Source organism: Mobula birostris, chromosome 11, assembly GCF_030028105.1.
Source record: "Mobula birostris isolate sMobBir1 chromosome 11, sMobBir1.hap1, whole genome shotgun sequence".
NCBI classification, from domain to species: Eukaryota; Metazoa; Chordata; class Chondrichthyes; order Myliobatiformes; family Myliobatidae; genus Mobula; species Mobula birostris.
The window spans coordinates 11524212-11537748 of NC_092380.1; the positions used below are offsets into that span (position 1 = coordinate 11524212).

Below are 13537 nucleotides of genomic sequence, written 5' to 3' on the forward strand. Positions count from 1 at the left end.
AGATAGAGCCTCAGTTGTATTGCGTGATTAACCACGGGTGTGTGTGTGTATGAGCATGTGTTCAAGGTGCGAGCGTGCGTGTACGTGTGTGTACAGTATGTGTCTACGTGTGCAAGTGCGTGCTTGCATATACGTGTAGCCTCCCGTATATCGGTGAGATCTGCCCTAGATTGGGAGACCGCTTCGCCAAGCACGCTCACTTCTGTCCGCCACAAAAAGCGGGATTTCCCGGAGGCCACCCGTTTCAATTCTACTTTCCATTCCCATTCCAATACATCAGTCCATGATCTCCACTGCCACAATGAGCCTATACTCAGGTTGGAGGAGGAACACCTGATATTCGATCTGGATAGCCTCCAACCTGATGGCATCAACATTGATTTCTCGAACCTCCGGTAATGAGCCCCCCCCCCTTCACCATTTCCCATTCTTGTTTCCCTTTCACCTTCTCTTCTTACCTGCCCAATTTTCCTCCCCTTCCCATTCTTCCATAGTTTTTCTGGCCTACCAGATTCACCCTCCTCCAGCGCTTTTATCTCCTTCAACAATCGACTTCCTGGCTCTTTAGTTCACCCCACCCCCTCTCCCAATTTCATCTATCACCTACCACCTTATTTTTCTTTCTTCCTCCCCCCCGCCCACCTTCTCACTCTGACTTCTTCCCCCTTCCTTTCCAGTCCTGATGAAGGGTGTCCGCCCGAAACATCGACTGTTTATTCCCATCCATAGATGCTGCCTGACCTGCTGAGCTCCTCCAGAACATTGTGTGTAATCCTCTCGATCTCCAGCATCTGCAGTCCCTCTTGCATCTTATGTGTGGATGAATCTGCGTACGTGAATGAAATTATTTTTGCCTGCGACTCAGTCAGAATTCATTCAAGACAAAGGCTGATAGATTTCTGGACATGGGCAGAATTGGGAATGTAGGGAGAGTGTGATATTACTGATAGAATGGCCAAGCCAAATGATTCAGCAAACTCCAATCTCAATGATTCTGACTCTTTCATTCTTATTCTGAAAGAAACTATTTTGCTGTCAATGGACTGTAATTGGCATTCGGTTAAAACCACTGTTGGCAGCATAACACATTCCACTCTTTATTGGCAGGGACAAAGCCAAGCCAAACATTAGTTCATAAAGAGATTTTATTGCAATTACATAATTCCAGCACCTCGAGCACATTGACAGTCCATTTGATAAAGCTTGATAAGTGCTGATCGATTTGAAGAATTGCAGAGATGTTTGGGGCGTTCAGTCGAAGGATGAGAGTATCGGCATAGGGGGATATCTTCATCAAATTTGATCCATCGAGGTTACCAGACTCCGGAATTCTGCAATTCCAAAACAACTCACTTCACCATTTTGTGTTTATTTTCGATCCTGCCGCAGCCCCTCCTCCAAGAGAGCCCAATGCGACAAAGGGTCAGTGGGGACAACAGGTGACCATGACCTCATCCAGCTCCAAATCCTTCCTCCGACGGGATGTGTGCATAGTCAGCAAAGCTGGCACTCATTTCCCTATCCCCAGATGCTGCCTGGGTTGGAGAACATACCTTATGAGGAGAGTATGAGCATGCTGGGGTTTTACTCTCTGTTCCCCCAGTGAGGGTCAGTGTGTGTGTGTGTGACCTGTTCCCCCAGTGAGGGTCAGTGTGTCGGGGGGACATTCCCCCAGTGAGGGTCAGTGTGTGTGTGACCTGTTCCCCCAGTGAGGGTCAGTGTGTGGGAGGACATTCCCCCAGTGAGGGTCAGTGTGTGTGTGTGTGGGACCGGTTCTCCCAGTGAGGGTCAGTGTGTGTGTGTGGGACCTGTTCCCCCAGTGAGGGTCAGCGTGTGTGGGACCTGTTCCCCCAGTGAGGGTCAGCGTGTGTGGGACCTGTTCCCCCAGTGAGGGTCAGTGTGTGTGTGACCTGTTCCCCCAGTGAGGGTCAGTGTGCGTGTGTGTGACCCATTCCCCCAGTGAGGGTCAGTGTGTGTGTGTGACCTGTTCCCCCAGTGAGGGTCAGTGTGTGTGTGTGTGACCTGTTTCCCCAGTGAGGGTCAGTGTGTGTGTGTGTGACCTGTTCCCCCAATGAGGGTCAGTGTGTGTGTGAGCTGTTCCCCCAGTGAGGGTCAGTGTGTGTGTGGGACCTGTTCCTCCAGTGAGGGTCAGTGTGTGTGTGTGACCTGTTCCCCCAGTGAGGGTCAGTGTGTGTGTGTGTGTGTGACCTGTTCCCCCAGTGAGTGTCAGTTGGTGTGGGACCTGTTCCCCCAGTGAGGGTCAGTGTGTGTGTGAGACCTGTTCCCCCAGTGAGGGTCAGTGTGTGGGGGGGACGTTCCCCCAGTGAGGGTCAGTGTGTGTGTATGACCTTTTTCCCCAGTGAGGGTCAGTGTGTGTGTATGACCTGTTTCCCCAGTGAGGGTCAGTGTGTGTGTGACCTGTTCCCCCAGTGAGGGTCAGTGTGTGTGTGTGACCTGTTCCCCCAATGAGGGTCAGTGTGTGTGTGACCTGTTCCCCCAGTGAGGGTCAGTGTGTGTGTGGGACCTGTTCCTCCAGTGAGGGTCAGTGTGTGTGTGTGACCTGTTCCCCCAGTGAGGGTCAGTGTGTGTGTGTGTGTGTGTGACCTGTTCCCCCAGTGAGTGTCAGTTGGTGTGGGACCTGTTCCCCCAGTGAGGGTCAGTGTGTGTGTGAGACCTGTTCCCCCAGTGAGGGTCAGTGTGTGGGGGGGACGTTCCCCCAGTGAGGGTCAGTGTGTGTGTATGACCTTTTTCCCCAGTGAGGGTCAGTGTGTGTGTATGACCTGTTTCCCCAGTGAGGGTCAGTGTGTGTGTGACCTGTTCCCCCAGTGAGGGTCAGTGTGTGTGTATGACCTGTTTCCCCAGTGAGGGTCAGTGTGTGTGGGACCTGTTCCCCCAGTGAGGGTCAGTGTGTGTGAGACCTGTTCCCCCAGTGAGGGTCAGTGTGTGTGTGTGTGACCTGTTCACCCAGTGAGGGTCAGTGTGTGTGTGTGACCTGTTCCCCCAGTGAGGGTCAGTGTGTGTGTGTGTGTGACCTGTTCCCCCAGTGAGGGTCAGTGTGTGTGTATGACCTGTTCCCCCAGTGAGGGTCAGTGTGTGTGTGTGTGACCTGTTCCCCCAGTGAGGGTCAGTTGGTGTGGGACCTGTTCCCCCAGTGAGGGTCAGTGTGTGTGTGACCTGTTCCCCCAGTGAGGGTCAGTGTGTCTGTGACCTGTTCCCCCACTGAGGGTCAGTGTCTGTGTGGGATCTGTCCCCCAGTGAAGGTCAGTGTGTGTGTTTGGGACCGGTTCCCCCAGTGAGGGTCAGTCTGCACCCTTTCCAAGGCGAGTATTCTTTCAGTAATTTATACGCAGGCTGTGAATCGGGATTATAAATGTGAATAGAAATACTTGAGAACTTACCAGCACAATCAATCCTGCCGTCGTCATTTTCATCTGCAACGGAGACAAAGCTGTCTGTCTCAGCGACGCTCCCGGCTTGCGGGCAGAAACACCGAAGGAAGAGACTTCAAACATAAGAGGGTCTATCAGCAAACCTTGACAGAGGGGGACATGTATGTACAGCACTATAGTGGATCAACCATACGTGTGCACATGGTTCATGCATGTGTGTCTTGGGCCTGACTTTAAGGTTGGATATCCTGTCAGTGGTTATAGTTCCATTTTTCATGAATAACAGTTTCTCGGGAACCGTTATGAAACTGGCCCCCCACATAACTTTCCAGCCTCTTCTCTCTGTTCAGTATCTGCGCTGCGTTCTCACGCAAAAGCACAGGAGGAGTGGTAAGTTGTTCAACCCTTAAGCCTGCTCTGCCTGTTAACAAGATGGCGGCTGCTGTGATCCTTTGCCCCAAACTTCATTTGCCTTGCTGACTCGCATAACCCTCTGCGTCTACCAAACACCCTCCTGACTATCGAGGCACACAAAGTGCTGGAGGAACACAGCAGGCCAGGCAGCATCTATGGGAATGAGTAAACCGTCGACGGTTCGGGCCGAGACCCTTCATCGGGACTGAAAAGGAAGGGAAGAGGTCAGAGTGAGAAGGTGGGGGGAGGGGAGGAAGATGTACAAGGCAGCAGGTGGTGGGTGAAACCGGGAGACGGGGAGGGGGTGAGGTAAAGAAAATGGGAAATGGATTGATGAAAGAGAGACAGGGCTGGAGAAGGGGAATCTGGTAGGAGAGGGTAGGGACTGTGGAAGAACGGGAAGGGGGAGGAGCACTTGAGGGAGATGATGGGCAGGTAAGGAGTTAAGGTGAGAGAGGGGAACGGGAATGGGGAAATGGTGAAGGTGAATTACCAGAAGTTTGAGATATCAATGTTCATGCTATCCTCCTGACTGTGGATGGCAGGAGTCACTCCGATAAACTTTAGCTGCTGTTCCTCTCTGAGTACGGAACGGACTTGTGGACATTAGCCCAGGGGTGGACTCACTGACATCCTGTAGCATTGTGTCAAGGCTCTCAATCTTGTACTACAAGCTGCCTGTGATAGAGGACAATGTTCCCCATTTCTTTTTCCATGACATACTAACCTGATCATTACACAACACAGAACAGGAAGAGGCCATTCAGTCCATCATGTCTTTGCTGACCTTACTGCCAGTCTAACTAATCCCATCTCCCTGTAAGTGATCTGTTTCCCTCCATTCACTGCCTGTTTACAGGACCGTTAAAATGCCTCTTAAACACTTCCACCACTCTCCCTGGCGGTATTCTGGGCACCTACACTCTCTGAGCAAAGACACTTGTCTCACGAATCTTCGTAAGATGTAGGAGCAGAATTATCCGAATCGGAATCAGGTTTATTGTCACCAGCATGTGTCATGAAATTTGTTAACTTAGTAGCAGCAGTCAAATGCAATACATAACATAGAAGAAAAATAGTAAAAATAAATAAATGAGTAAATCAATTTTTATACGAGGGGTGATTGATAAGTTTGTGGCCTAAGGTAGAAGGAGTCAATTTTAGAAAACCTACCACATTTATTTTTCAACATAGTCCCCTCCTACATGTAAACACTTAGTCCAGTGGTCGTGGAGCATATGGATCCTGGACCTCCAGAAAGTGTCCACAGCAGGGGTGATTGATAAGTTCGTGGCCTAAGGTAGAAGGAGATGAGTTATTAACTTCAAACTTTCTACATAATCGCTCAAAGAGTTGACCTGTATATGCATGTAACGGGACCTGTATAACCCATCTCCTTCTACCTTAGGCCACAGACTTATCAATCACCATATATATATATATATATATATATATATATAATAGATTAAAAATAGTGTAAAACAGAAATAATATATATTAAAAGGTGAGGTAGTGCTCATGGGTTCAATGTCCATTTAGGAATCGGATGGCAGAGGGGAAGAAGCTGTTCTTGAATCGCTGAGTGTGTGCCTTCAAGCTTCTGTACCTCCTACCTGATGGTAACAGTGAGAAAAGGGCATGCCCTGGGTGCTGGAGGTCCTTAATAATGGACACTGCCTTTCTGAGACACTGCTCCTTGAAGATGTCCTGGGTACTTTGTAGGCTAGTGCCCAAGATGGAGCTGACTAGATTTACAACCTTCTGCAGCTTCTTTCAGTCCTGTGTAGTAGCCCTTCCATACCAGACAGTGATGCAGCCTGTCAGGATGCTCTCCACGGTGCATCTGTAGAAGTTTTTGAGTGTATTTGTTGACATACCAAATCTCTTCAAACTCCAAGTGAAGTATAGCCGCTGTCTTGCTTTCTTTATAGCTGCATCGATATGTTGGGACCAGGTTAGATCCTCAGAGATCTTGACATCCAATAACTTGAATCTGCTCACTCTCTCCACTTCTGATCCTCCTGTGAGGTTTGATACGTGTTCTTTCGTCTTACCCTCCCTGAAGTCCACAATCAGCTCTTCCGTCTTACTGACATTGAGTGCCAGGTTGTTGCTGCGACACCACTCCACTAGTTGGTACAGGTCACGAGGCCATTGGCTCCATCGAGTTTGCTCTGCTGTTCCATCATGGCTGATTTATTTTCTCCCTCAACCCCATTCTCCTGCCTTCTCCCTGTAACCGTTGACATCCTTACTAATCAAGAACCAATCAACCTCCACTTCAAATATACCCAATGACTAGGCCTCCACAAATGCCTTGTGACAAAAGCACACACTCAGCGATCCAGGTACAGCTTCTTCCTCTTTGCCGTCCAATTTCTGAATGGAGATTGAACCTCACTGTGTTTAAAGTTTCTATTTTTGCACAACTTATTTAGTATAAATAATATATATACTTACTGTAATTCATGTTTTTGTCTATTGTTATGCATTGCTGCCACAAAGGTAACAAATTACATGACATATGCCAGTGCTATTAAACCTGATTCTGATTCTTGAGGCCCATATCCCTCCAACACATTTCTATCCATTAACCTATATAAATGGCTTTTCAACCTGTCTCCAGCAATTTGTTCCTTCTTTCCATCATCTGCCGTGTGAAAGTGTTTCTCCTCTGGTCCCTTTTAAGACTTACCCTCTCATCTTAAATCTATAGATTTATACCTTCCTACTCTGGACAAAAGATTGTGGACATTCATCTTATTCATGTCCCTCATGGTTTTTTATATCTCTTAGGCTCCTATATTCCAATGAGAGATGTCCCAGCCTATCCAGCCTCCCCTTATAACTTAAGTCCTCCAAAATCCCATCAATCTTTCTTGCATCCTTTACAGCTTAAAGGCGTCCTACTGATTGACAACTTCATCTGTAACAAAAACACTATCTACCCACTCCATAGCTCTCATAATTATAAATAGATCTATCAGGTCACCCCTTCTGCCTTTAAGTCTGTCCAACTTACAACAGTACAGCACAGGAACACAGGTCATTTGGCCCACAAATGTTGTGCTGAACCAGCTAAAAATCAAATCGAAAATGCCCACAAACACTAATCCCTCCTACCTACACCATGTCCATATCCCTCCATCTTCCTTACATCCAATGTGTCTATCCAAATGTCTCTTAAAAGCCTTTAATGTATTTGCCTTTACCAACATACCAGGCAGCACATTCCAGGCATACACCACTCTCTGAGTAAAAAACTTACCCCTCACATCCCCTTTGAACCTACCCCTCTCACCTTCAATGCATGCCCTCTGGTATTAGACATCTCTACCCTGGGAAACAGATACTCCCTGTCTACTCTATCGCTGCCTCTCATAATCTTATAAACCTCTATTTGATCTCTCCTCTGCCACCACTGCTCCAGAGAAAACAACCTAAGTTTATCCAGCCTCTCATAATAGCACATACCCTCTAAACCAGGCAGCATCCTGCTAAACCTCTTCTGCACCCTCTCCAAAGCCTCAACATCCTTCCTGTAGTGAGGCGACCAGAACTGTATGCAATACTCCAAATGTGGCCTAATCAGAGTTTTATAAAGTTGCAACACAACCTCTTGACTTTTGAGCTTCTCCTCATAGTTAATACTCTCTAATCCAGGCAACATCCTGGTGAACCTCCTCTGCACTTTGTGCGTTCTTGTACATCCCGAGCACTATCCATGACCTCTCGTGATTTCCATGATACTCCCTTCTTCCACTCTTCAGCGCTCTCAACTCTTGTGATTTCATGTCAGTGCTTAAGGGAAAACTAAGAGTTGCCTACTTGAGCTCTCTCTTCTCTATGAAACCACTTCGATCATCATCGAGAATGGTGAAGATTTTCGTGATCTCTTCAGGAGATTTCTTGGCGAGACCGAAAGTTTCAGAAAATTTCTTGAAGTGGAAGGAGCCCGGATCTGGAAGAGGGCAAAGCCATTAACAGAAGTGCATTGGAGGAAAGTTTTGAGTTGCTCAGAGTTTGGAACTGGAGGTGCATTGGGTAATGCCTCAGAACTCCAGGGATCCTCGTTGGATCCCAAACTCCTTTGCTGTTTCTGTGGAGTTTGCATGCTCTCACTGGGACCAGTTGGATGTCCTGGCTTCCTCCCGCATCCCCAAAATGCAGTGGTAGTTAAAACAGACTCGCCTTAATAAAGGTGAAGAACAAAATCAACGAAAGGAGAATGGCTGGGTCAATGAGAGATGGAATGAGTTGCAGAGCTACAGAAAATAAGGAGATGGGCAAGGGGATGGATGGGAGATGGGATTGTCCTGCTGGGAGCTGGCATCAAGGGCCCCTCCCACTCTGGACATTCTATATTCTTCCCCTCCCATCGGGCAAAAGCCTGAAAGGACAGACCACCAGGCTCAAGGTCAGCTTTGGATCCACGTTATAAAACTATTGAATGATCCCCTTGTACAATAAAATGGAGTCTTGGCTTCACAATCTACCTGCTCCTTAACCGTAGAACTTTAGACCATAAAACCGTAAGTCATAAGAGCAGAATTAGGCCACTTGGCCCATCGAGTCTGCTCCGACATTCCATCATGACTGACTTATTATCCCTCTCAACCCCATTCTCCTGTCTTCTACACGTAATCTTTGATGCCCTCACTAACCAAGAACCAATCAACCTCTGTTTTGAATTACTCAATGTCCTGGCCTCCATGGCTGTTCGTGGCAATGAATTCCACAGATTAACCACCCTCTGGCTAAAGCGATTCCTCCTCATCTCTGTTCTAAATGGACATCTCTCATTCCTGAGGCTGTGCCCTTGGTCCTAGACTCACCCACTAATGGAAACATCATCTCCGCATCCACTGTCTAGGCCTTTCAATATTCGATAGGTCTCAATGCAATCCTCCCCCCAATTCTTCTAAACTCCAGTGATTACAGACCCGTAGCCATCAAATGCTCTTCATATGCTAGCCTTCTCATTCCCAGAATCATTCTCATGTACCTCCCCTGGACTCTCTCTAATGCCAGTAGGGACACGAAACTGCTCACAATACTCCATGTGAGGTCTGACCAATGCCTTATACAGCTTCAGCATCACATCCTTGCTCTTAGATTCTAGTCCTCTCGAAAATTTTGCAAACATTGCATTTGCATCAAGGACACCACCCACCCAGCTAGCACACTTTTCGTCCCTCTTCCCTCCGGGAGAAGGCTCAGGAGCTTGAAGGCTCGTACGGCCAGATTTTGGAACAGTTTCTTTCCGACTGTGATAAGACTGCTGAACGGATCCTGACCCGGATCTGGGCCGTACCCTCCAAATATCCGGACCTGCCTCTCGGTTTTTTTGCACTACCTTACTTCCCATTTTTCTATTTTCTATTTATGATTTATAATTTAAATTTTTAATATTTACTAATTTTTACTATTTTTAATATTTGTAATCCAGGGAGCGGGAAGCACAGAATCAAATATCGCTGTGATGATTGTACGTTCTAGTATCAATTGTTTGGTGACAATAAAGTATAAGTATTTGCCTTCCTTATCACTGACTCAACCTGCAAGTTAAACTTTAGAGAATCCTGCACAAGAACTCCCAAGTCCCTTTGCACCTCTGATTTTTTAATTTTCTCCCCGTTTAGAAATTAGTCTATGCCTTTACTCCTTCTACCAAAGTGCATGACCATACATTTCCCTATACTATATTCCAACTGCCACTTGTTTGCCCATTCTCCCAATATGTCCAAGTCTTTCTGCTTCCTCAACATTACCTGCCCTCCACCTATCTTTATATTGTCTACAAACTTGGCCACAAACCCATCAATTCCGTCATCCATATCATTGACATATAATGTAAAAAGAAGCCGTCCCAACACTGACCCATGCAGAACACCAACAAGAATAAGTCCCCTTTATTCCGACTCTTCACCTCCTGCCAATCAGCCAATCTTCAGGTCTATGCTAGTATCTTTCCTGTAATACCATGAGCTCTTATCTTGTTAAGCAGCCTCATGTGTGGCAGCTTGTCAAAGGCCTTCTGAAAATCCAAGTACACAACATCCACTCTCCTTTGTCTATCCTGCCTGTTATTTCCTCTAAGAATTCCAACAGATTTGTCAGGGAAGATTTCCCCTTAAGGAAACTATGCTGACTTTGGGCAACACACATTAAAGTTGCTGGTGAATGCAGCAGGCCAGGCAGCATCTCTAGGAAGAGGTACAGTCGACGTTTCAGGCCAAGACCCTTCGTCAGGACTTCGTCAGAAACACAATTCCTCGTGTTTATGCTGACTTTGGGCTACTTTACCATGCCCCTCCAAGTAACACAAAACCTCATCCTTAAAAACAGATTCCAACATTTTCCCAACCACTGAAATCAGGCTAACTGGCCTATAATTTACTTTCTTCTGCCTCCCTCCCTTCTGAGAGTGGAGTGAAATTTGTAATTCTCCAGTTCTCCAGAACCATTCCAGAATCTTGTGATTCTTGAAAGATCATTACTAATGCCTCCACAATCTCATCAGCTACCTCTTTCAAAACCCTGGGGTGTAGTCCATCTACCTTCAGACCTTTCAGCTTCTGAAGAACTTTTCTCCTTAGTAATAGCAACTACACTCACCCTGCCTCTCGACCCTCTTGAATTTCTGGAGTACTGCTGGTGTCTTCCGCAGTGAAGACTGATGCAATATACTTATTTGTCATTTATTCTCATCCCCCATTACTACCTCTCCAGTGACATCCAATATCCATTCTTGCCTCTTTTACTCTTTATATATCTAAAATAACTTTTGGTATCCTCTTTAAGATTTTTGGCTTGCTTACCATCATATTTCATCTTTATTCTGCATTATGTTGGTATCTGATGTAATAAAACAATTTTGTTCTCTGAATCTTGTGACAATAATAAACCCATTTACCCATTGACTGGCCTCTCAAAGTCCAACCCTACATCTCCATCATGAGAGCTGGAAACGGGTAAGGTCGGTCAACAGGGCTCGAGTGCAGCTATACAGGCCAATCCCTCGTACAGTGGATTGCTGGAGTGTTGATGAACTCCAACCACACCATCGACTTCCGAGGTCGATGGAGATGCGAGGTCATCGATGGTCTTGGCTCCACTGAGGAGCTGAGGGCTCAAGACAAGAAGAACAGTTTACCAGCTTCGATGGCCTCCTTCAGTGTCAGAAGAAATAAACACCAAGAGGAATTCTTCAGTGGGCAGCACAATAGCAGTTAGCGCAACGCTTTGGAGCTGTAAGATCGGGGTTCGATTCCCACCACCGTCTGTAAGGAGTTTGTACCTCCTCCCCGTGACTGAATGGGTTTCCTTGAGGCGCTCCCACAGTCCAAAGACGTGCGGTTAGGGTTGGTGAGCCGTGGGCAGGCTGGGTTGGCGCCAGGTGTGTGGTGCCAGCTTAGCACGCCCAGAACTCTCAACTTGTGGCCTGCCCTGTGCAATCTTCACCGAGTTGATTCAAAGCGACACATTTCACTCTAGGTACCAATGTGCATGTGATTAATAAATAAATGAGGCTCACCTTTAAGAAGCTAATACACAGAGCAAGGTGTGGAGTGCTGGATAAAAAGAGATAATGTTACTACATACACTCAGTGGCCACTTTATTAGGTAACTCCTGTCCCTATATAAAATGGCCACTGAGCGTGCGTTCATGGTCTTCTGCTGCTGTAGCCCATCCACTTCAAGGTTTGACATGTTGAGCATTCAGAGATGCTCTTCAGCACACCACTGTTGTAACGTGTGGCTATTTGAGTTACTGTCACTCTGCTGACAGCTTGAACCAGTCAGACAATTCTCCTCTGACCTCTCTTATTAACTTGGCATTTTCACAGGTAAAAGGCACAGAGCTGCCAATCACTGGATTTTTTTTTGGTTTTTCTCACCATTCTCTTTAAACTCTAGAGACTGTTGTGCGTGAAAATCCCAGGAGATCAGCAGTTTCTGAGATTCTCAAACTACCCCATCTGGCACCAACAATCATTCCACAGTCAAAGTCACTTCGATCACACTTCTTCCCCATTCTGATGTTTGGCCTGAACAACAACTGAACCTCTTGGCCATGTCTGCATGCTCTTATGCATTGAGTTGCTGCCACCTGATTGGCTGATTAGATATTTGCATTAACGAGCAGCTGTACCTAATAAAGTGGCTACTGAGTGCATAATACATTTAAATGCTGATCGTGAATCTACCAGACGAAAGCCCAACCGCTCAGTGTTCGGACTGGGATTAGTACATTGCAGGAGGTTTTAATGGACTGCTCATGTGCTGTGCTCCCAGATCCAAGGGAGCGCATTGAAGCGATGCACGACTTCGGATTAGTGACCCCAGGTTACGCAGACCTTCAGATGACGCCGGAACCCCATGAAAGAAAAGGACAGCAACAATGGAGGAGGGAGAAGAGGGAGATTACCGCTGCATTCAGCGAGAGCCGCTGCGACATCTCCAGCGACGAGGAAATCGGTGATGCTCATCGTAAACCTGGTAATGGGAAGTGAGCAGACTCAGTGTATCTGGAATAAGTTTTGTCATGTGCGGCAGCGGCACGGGAGATTGCAGACTGCTGGAATCCGGAGCAGCGCTCAACCTGCTGGAGGCACTCAGCGGGCCGGGCAGCGTCTGCGGAAGCTGAACCCGAAACGTCGACAACTCGCTTACCTCCACAGGTGCCTCTCGACCTGCTGAGTACCTCCGGCAGACTTTTTGTTAAGCTGCAGCGTGCGTCTTGTCTCAGAGTAACGCACACAAAGTGCCGGAGGAACTCAGAAGGTCAGTCCTGATGAGGGGCCTCGGCCTGAAACGTCGACAGTTTCTTCCTCTCCATAGATGCTGCCTGACCTGCCGACTTCCCCCAGAATTTTGGTGAAGGGTCTCGTCCCAAAACACTAACTCTTTTATATATTTCCAAAGATGCTGCCTTTCCTGCTGAGTTCCACCAGCATTTTGTGCATGCTACTCTGGATTTCCAGCGTCTGCAGAATCTCTTGTGTTTATTTATGTTATTTTATTCACTAAATGAATTCCTCTGAGCTCCTGACAATTGGTCATTAACTCTCCCCACAAAGATCTCTCTGTTCCATACACTGCTGCTTTATTAAAAATCAACACTCGGAGCCTGAAACGAAAACAGAAAATGTGGGAGATCCTCAGCAAGTCAGGCAGCATCTGCGGAAGGAGAAGCAGTCAACACTTCGGGTCTGCGGCTGGTTTAACCCCTCCTGTGTGAAGTACGTTTTCCTTCCTATCTCACCATTGGCTCAAACCTCCAGCCTCTATAAAACATTGCAGGGAGCATCTCCATAGTTCTGGGCAACTTTATCTCTCCGGGACAATTGAAGTCAAAACTCTCTGAGCATTTAATCAGCTCCTGCTCCGCAGAAAGTTCACACTGGATTCTATTCTTAATAATTCCAATGACAACTCTTCCATGCAAACAATAAAACAGTACGATGGTATGTTTCAGATCAATTAAAAACAGTACTTACACTCTATTGCCCTTCTGTGACGGAGGAAGGTGGCTGTGGGTTGAATGCTTGTGCACCTTCTGATCACACCTTACACTTTATATACCAAAAGGGACCACCACTGTTTTCTTCAATGACAATTGTAAGCAGGAGGAGACCAGCACAATTAAAAACAGTTAGGATGATTTCATAAAGGGTCTGTTACAGTCTGAATATACTGTGTTTACACTGCAGACAAAGCTGAACAGGAGG

At 46.9% G+C, this 13537-nt stretch overlaps 1 protein-coding gene across 1 annotated transcript; it reads right to left on the bottom strand.

The window, feature by feature from the left end:
• Positions 1-1293: 1293 nt before the first annotated feature.
• On the bottom strand, positions 1294-12295 carry LOC140205404 (parvalbumin, thymic-like). The gene is made up of 4 exons (XM_072272997.1): positions 12235-12295; positions 7632-7764; positions 3399-3502; positions 1294-1331 (listed from the first exon to the last, which is right to left on the bottom strand). The coding sequence occupies exons 1-4, from the start codon at positions 12293-12295 to the stop codon at positions 1294-1296; spliced, it is 336 nt and encodes a 111-aa protein (XP_072129098.1).
• Between the last annotated feature and the right edge of the window lie 1242 nt (positions 12296-13537).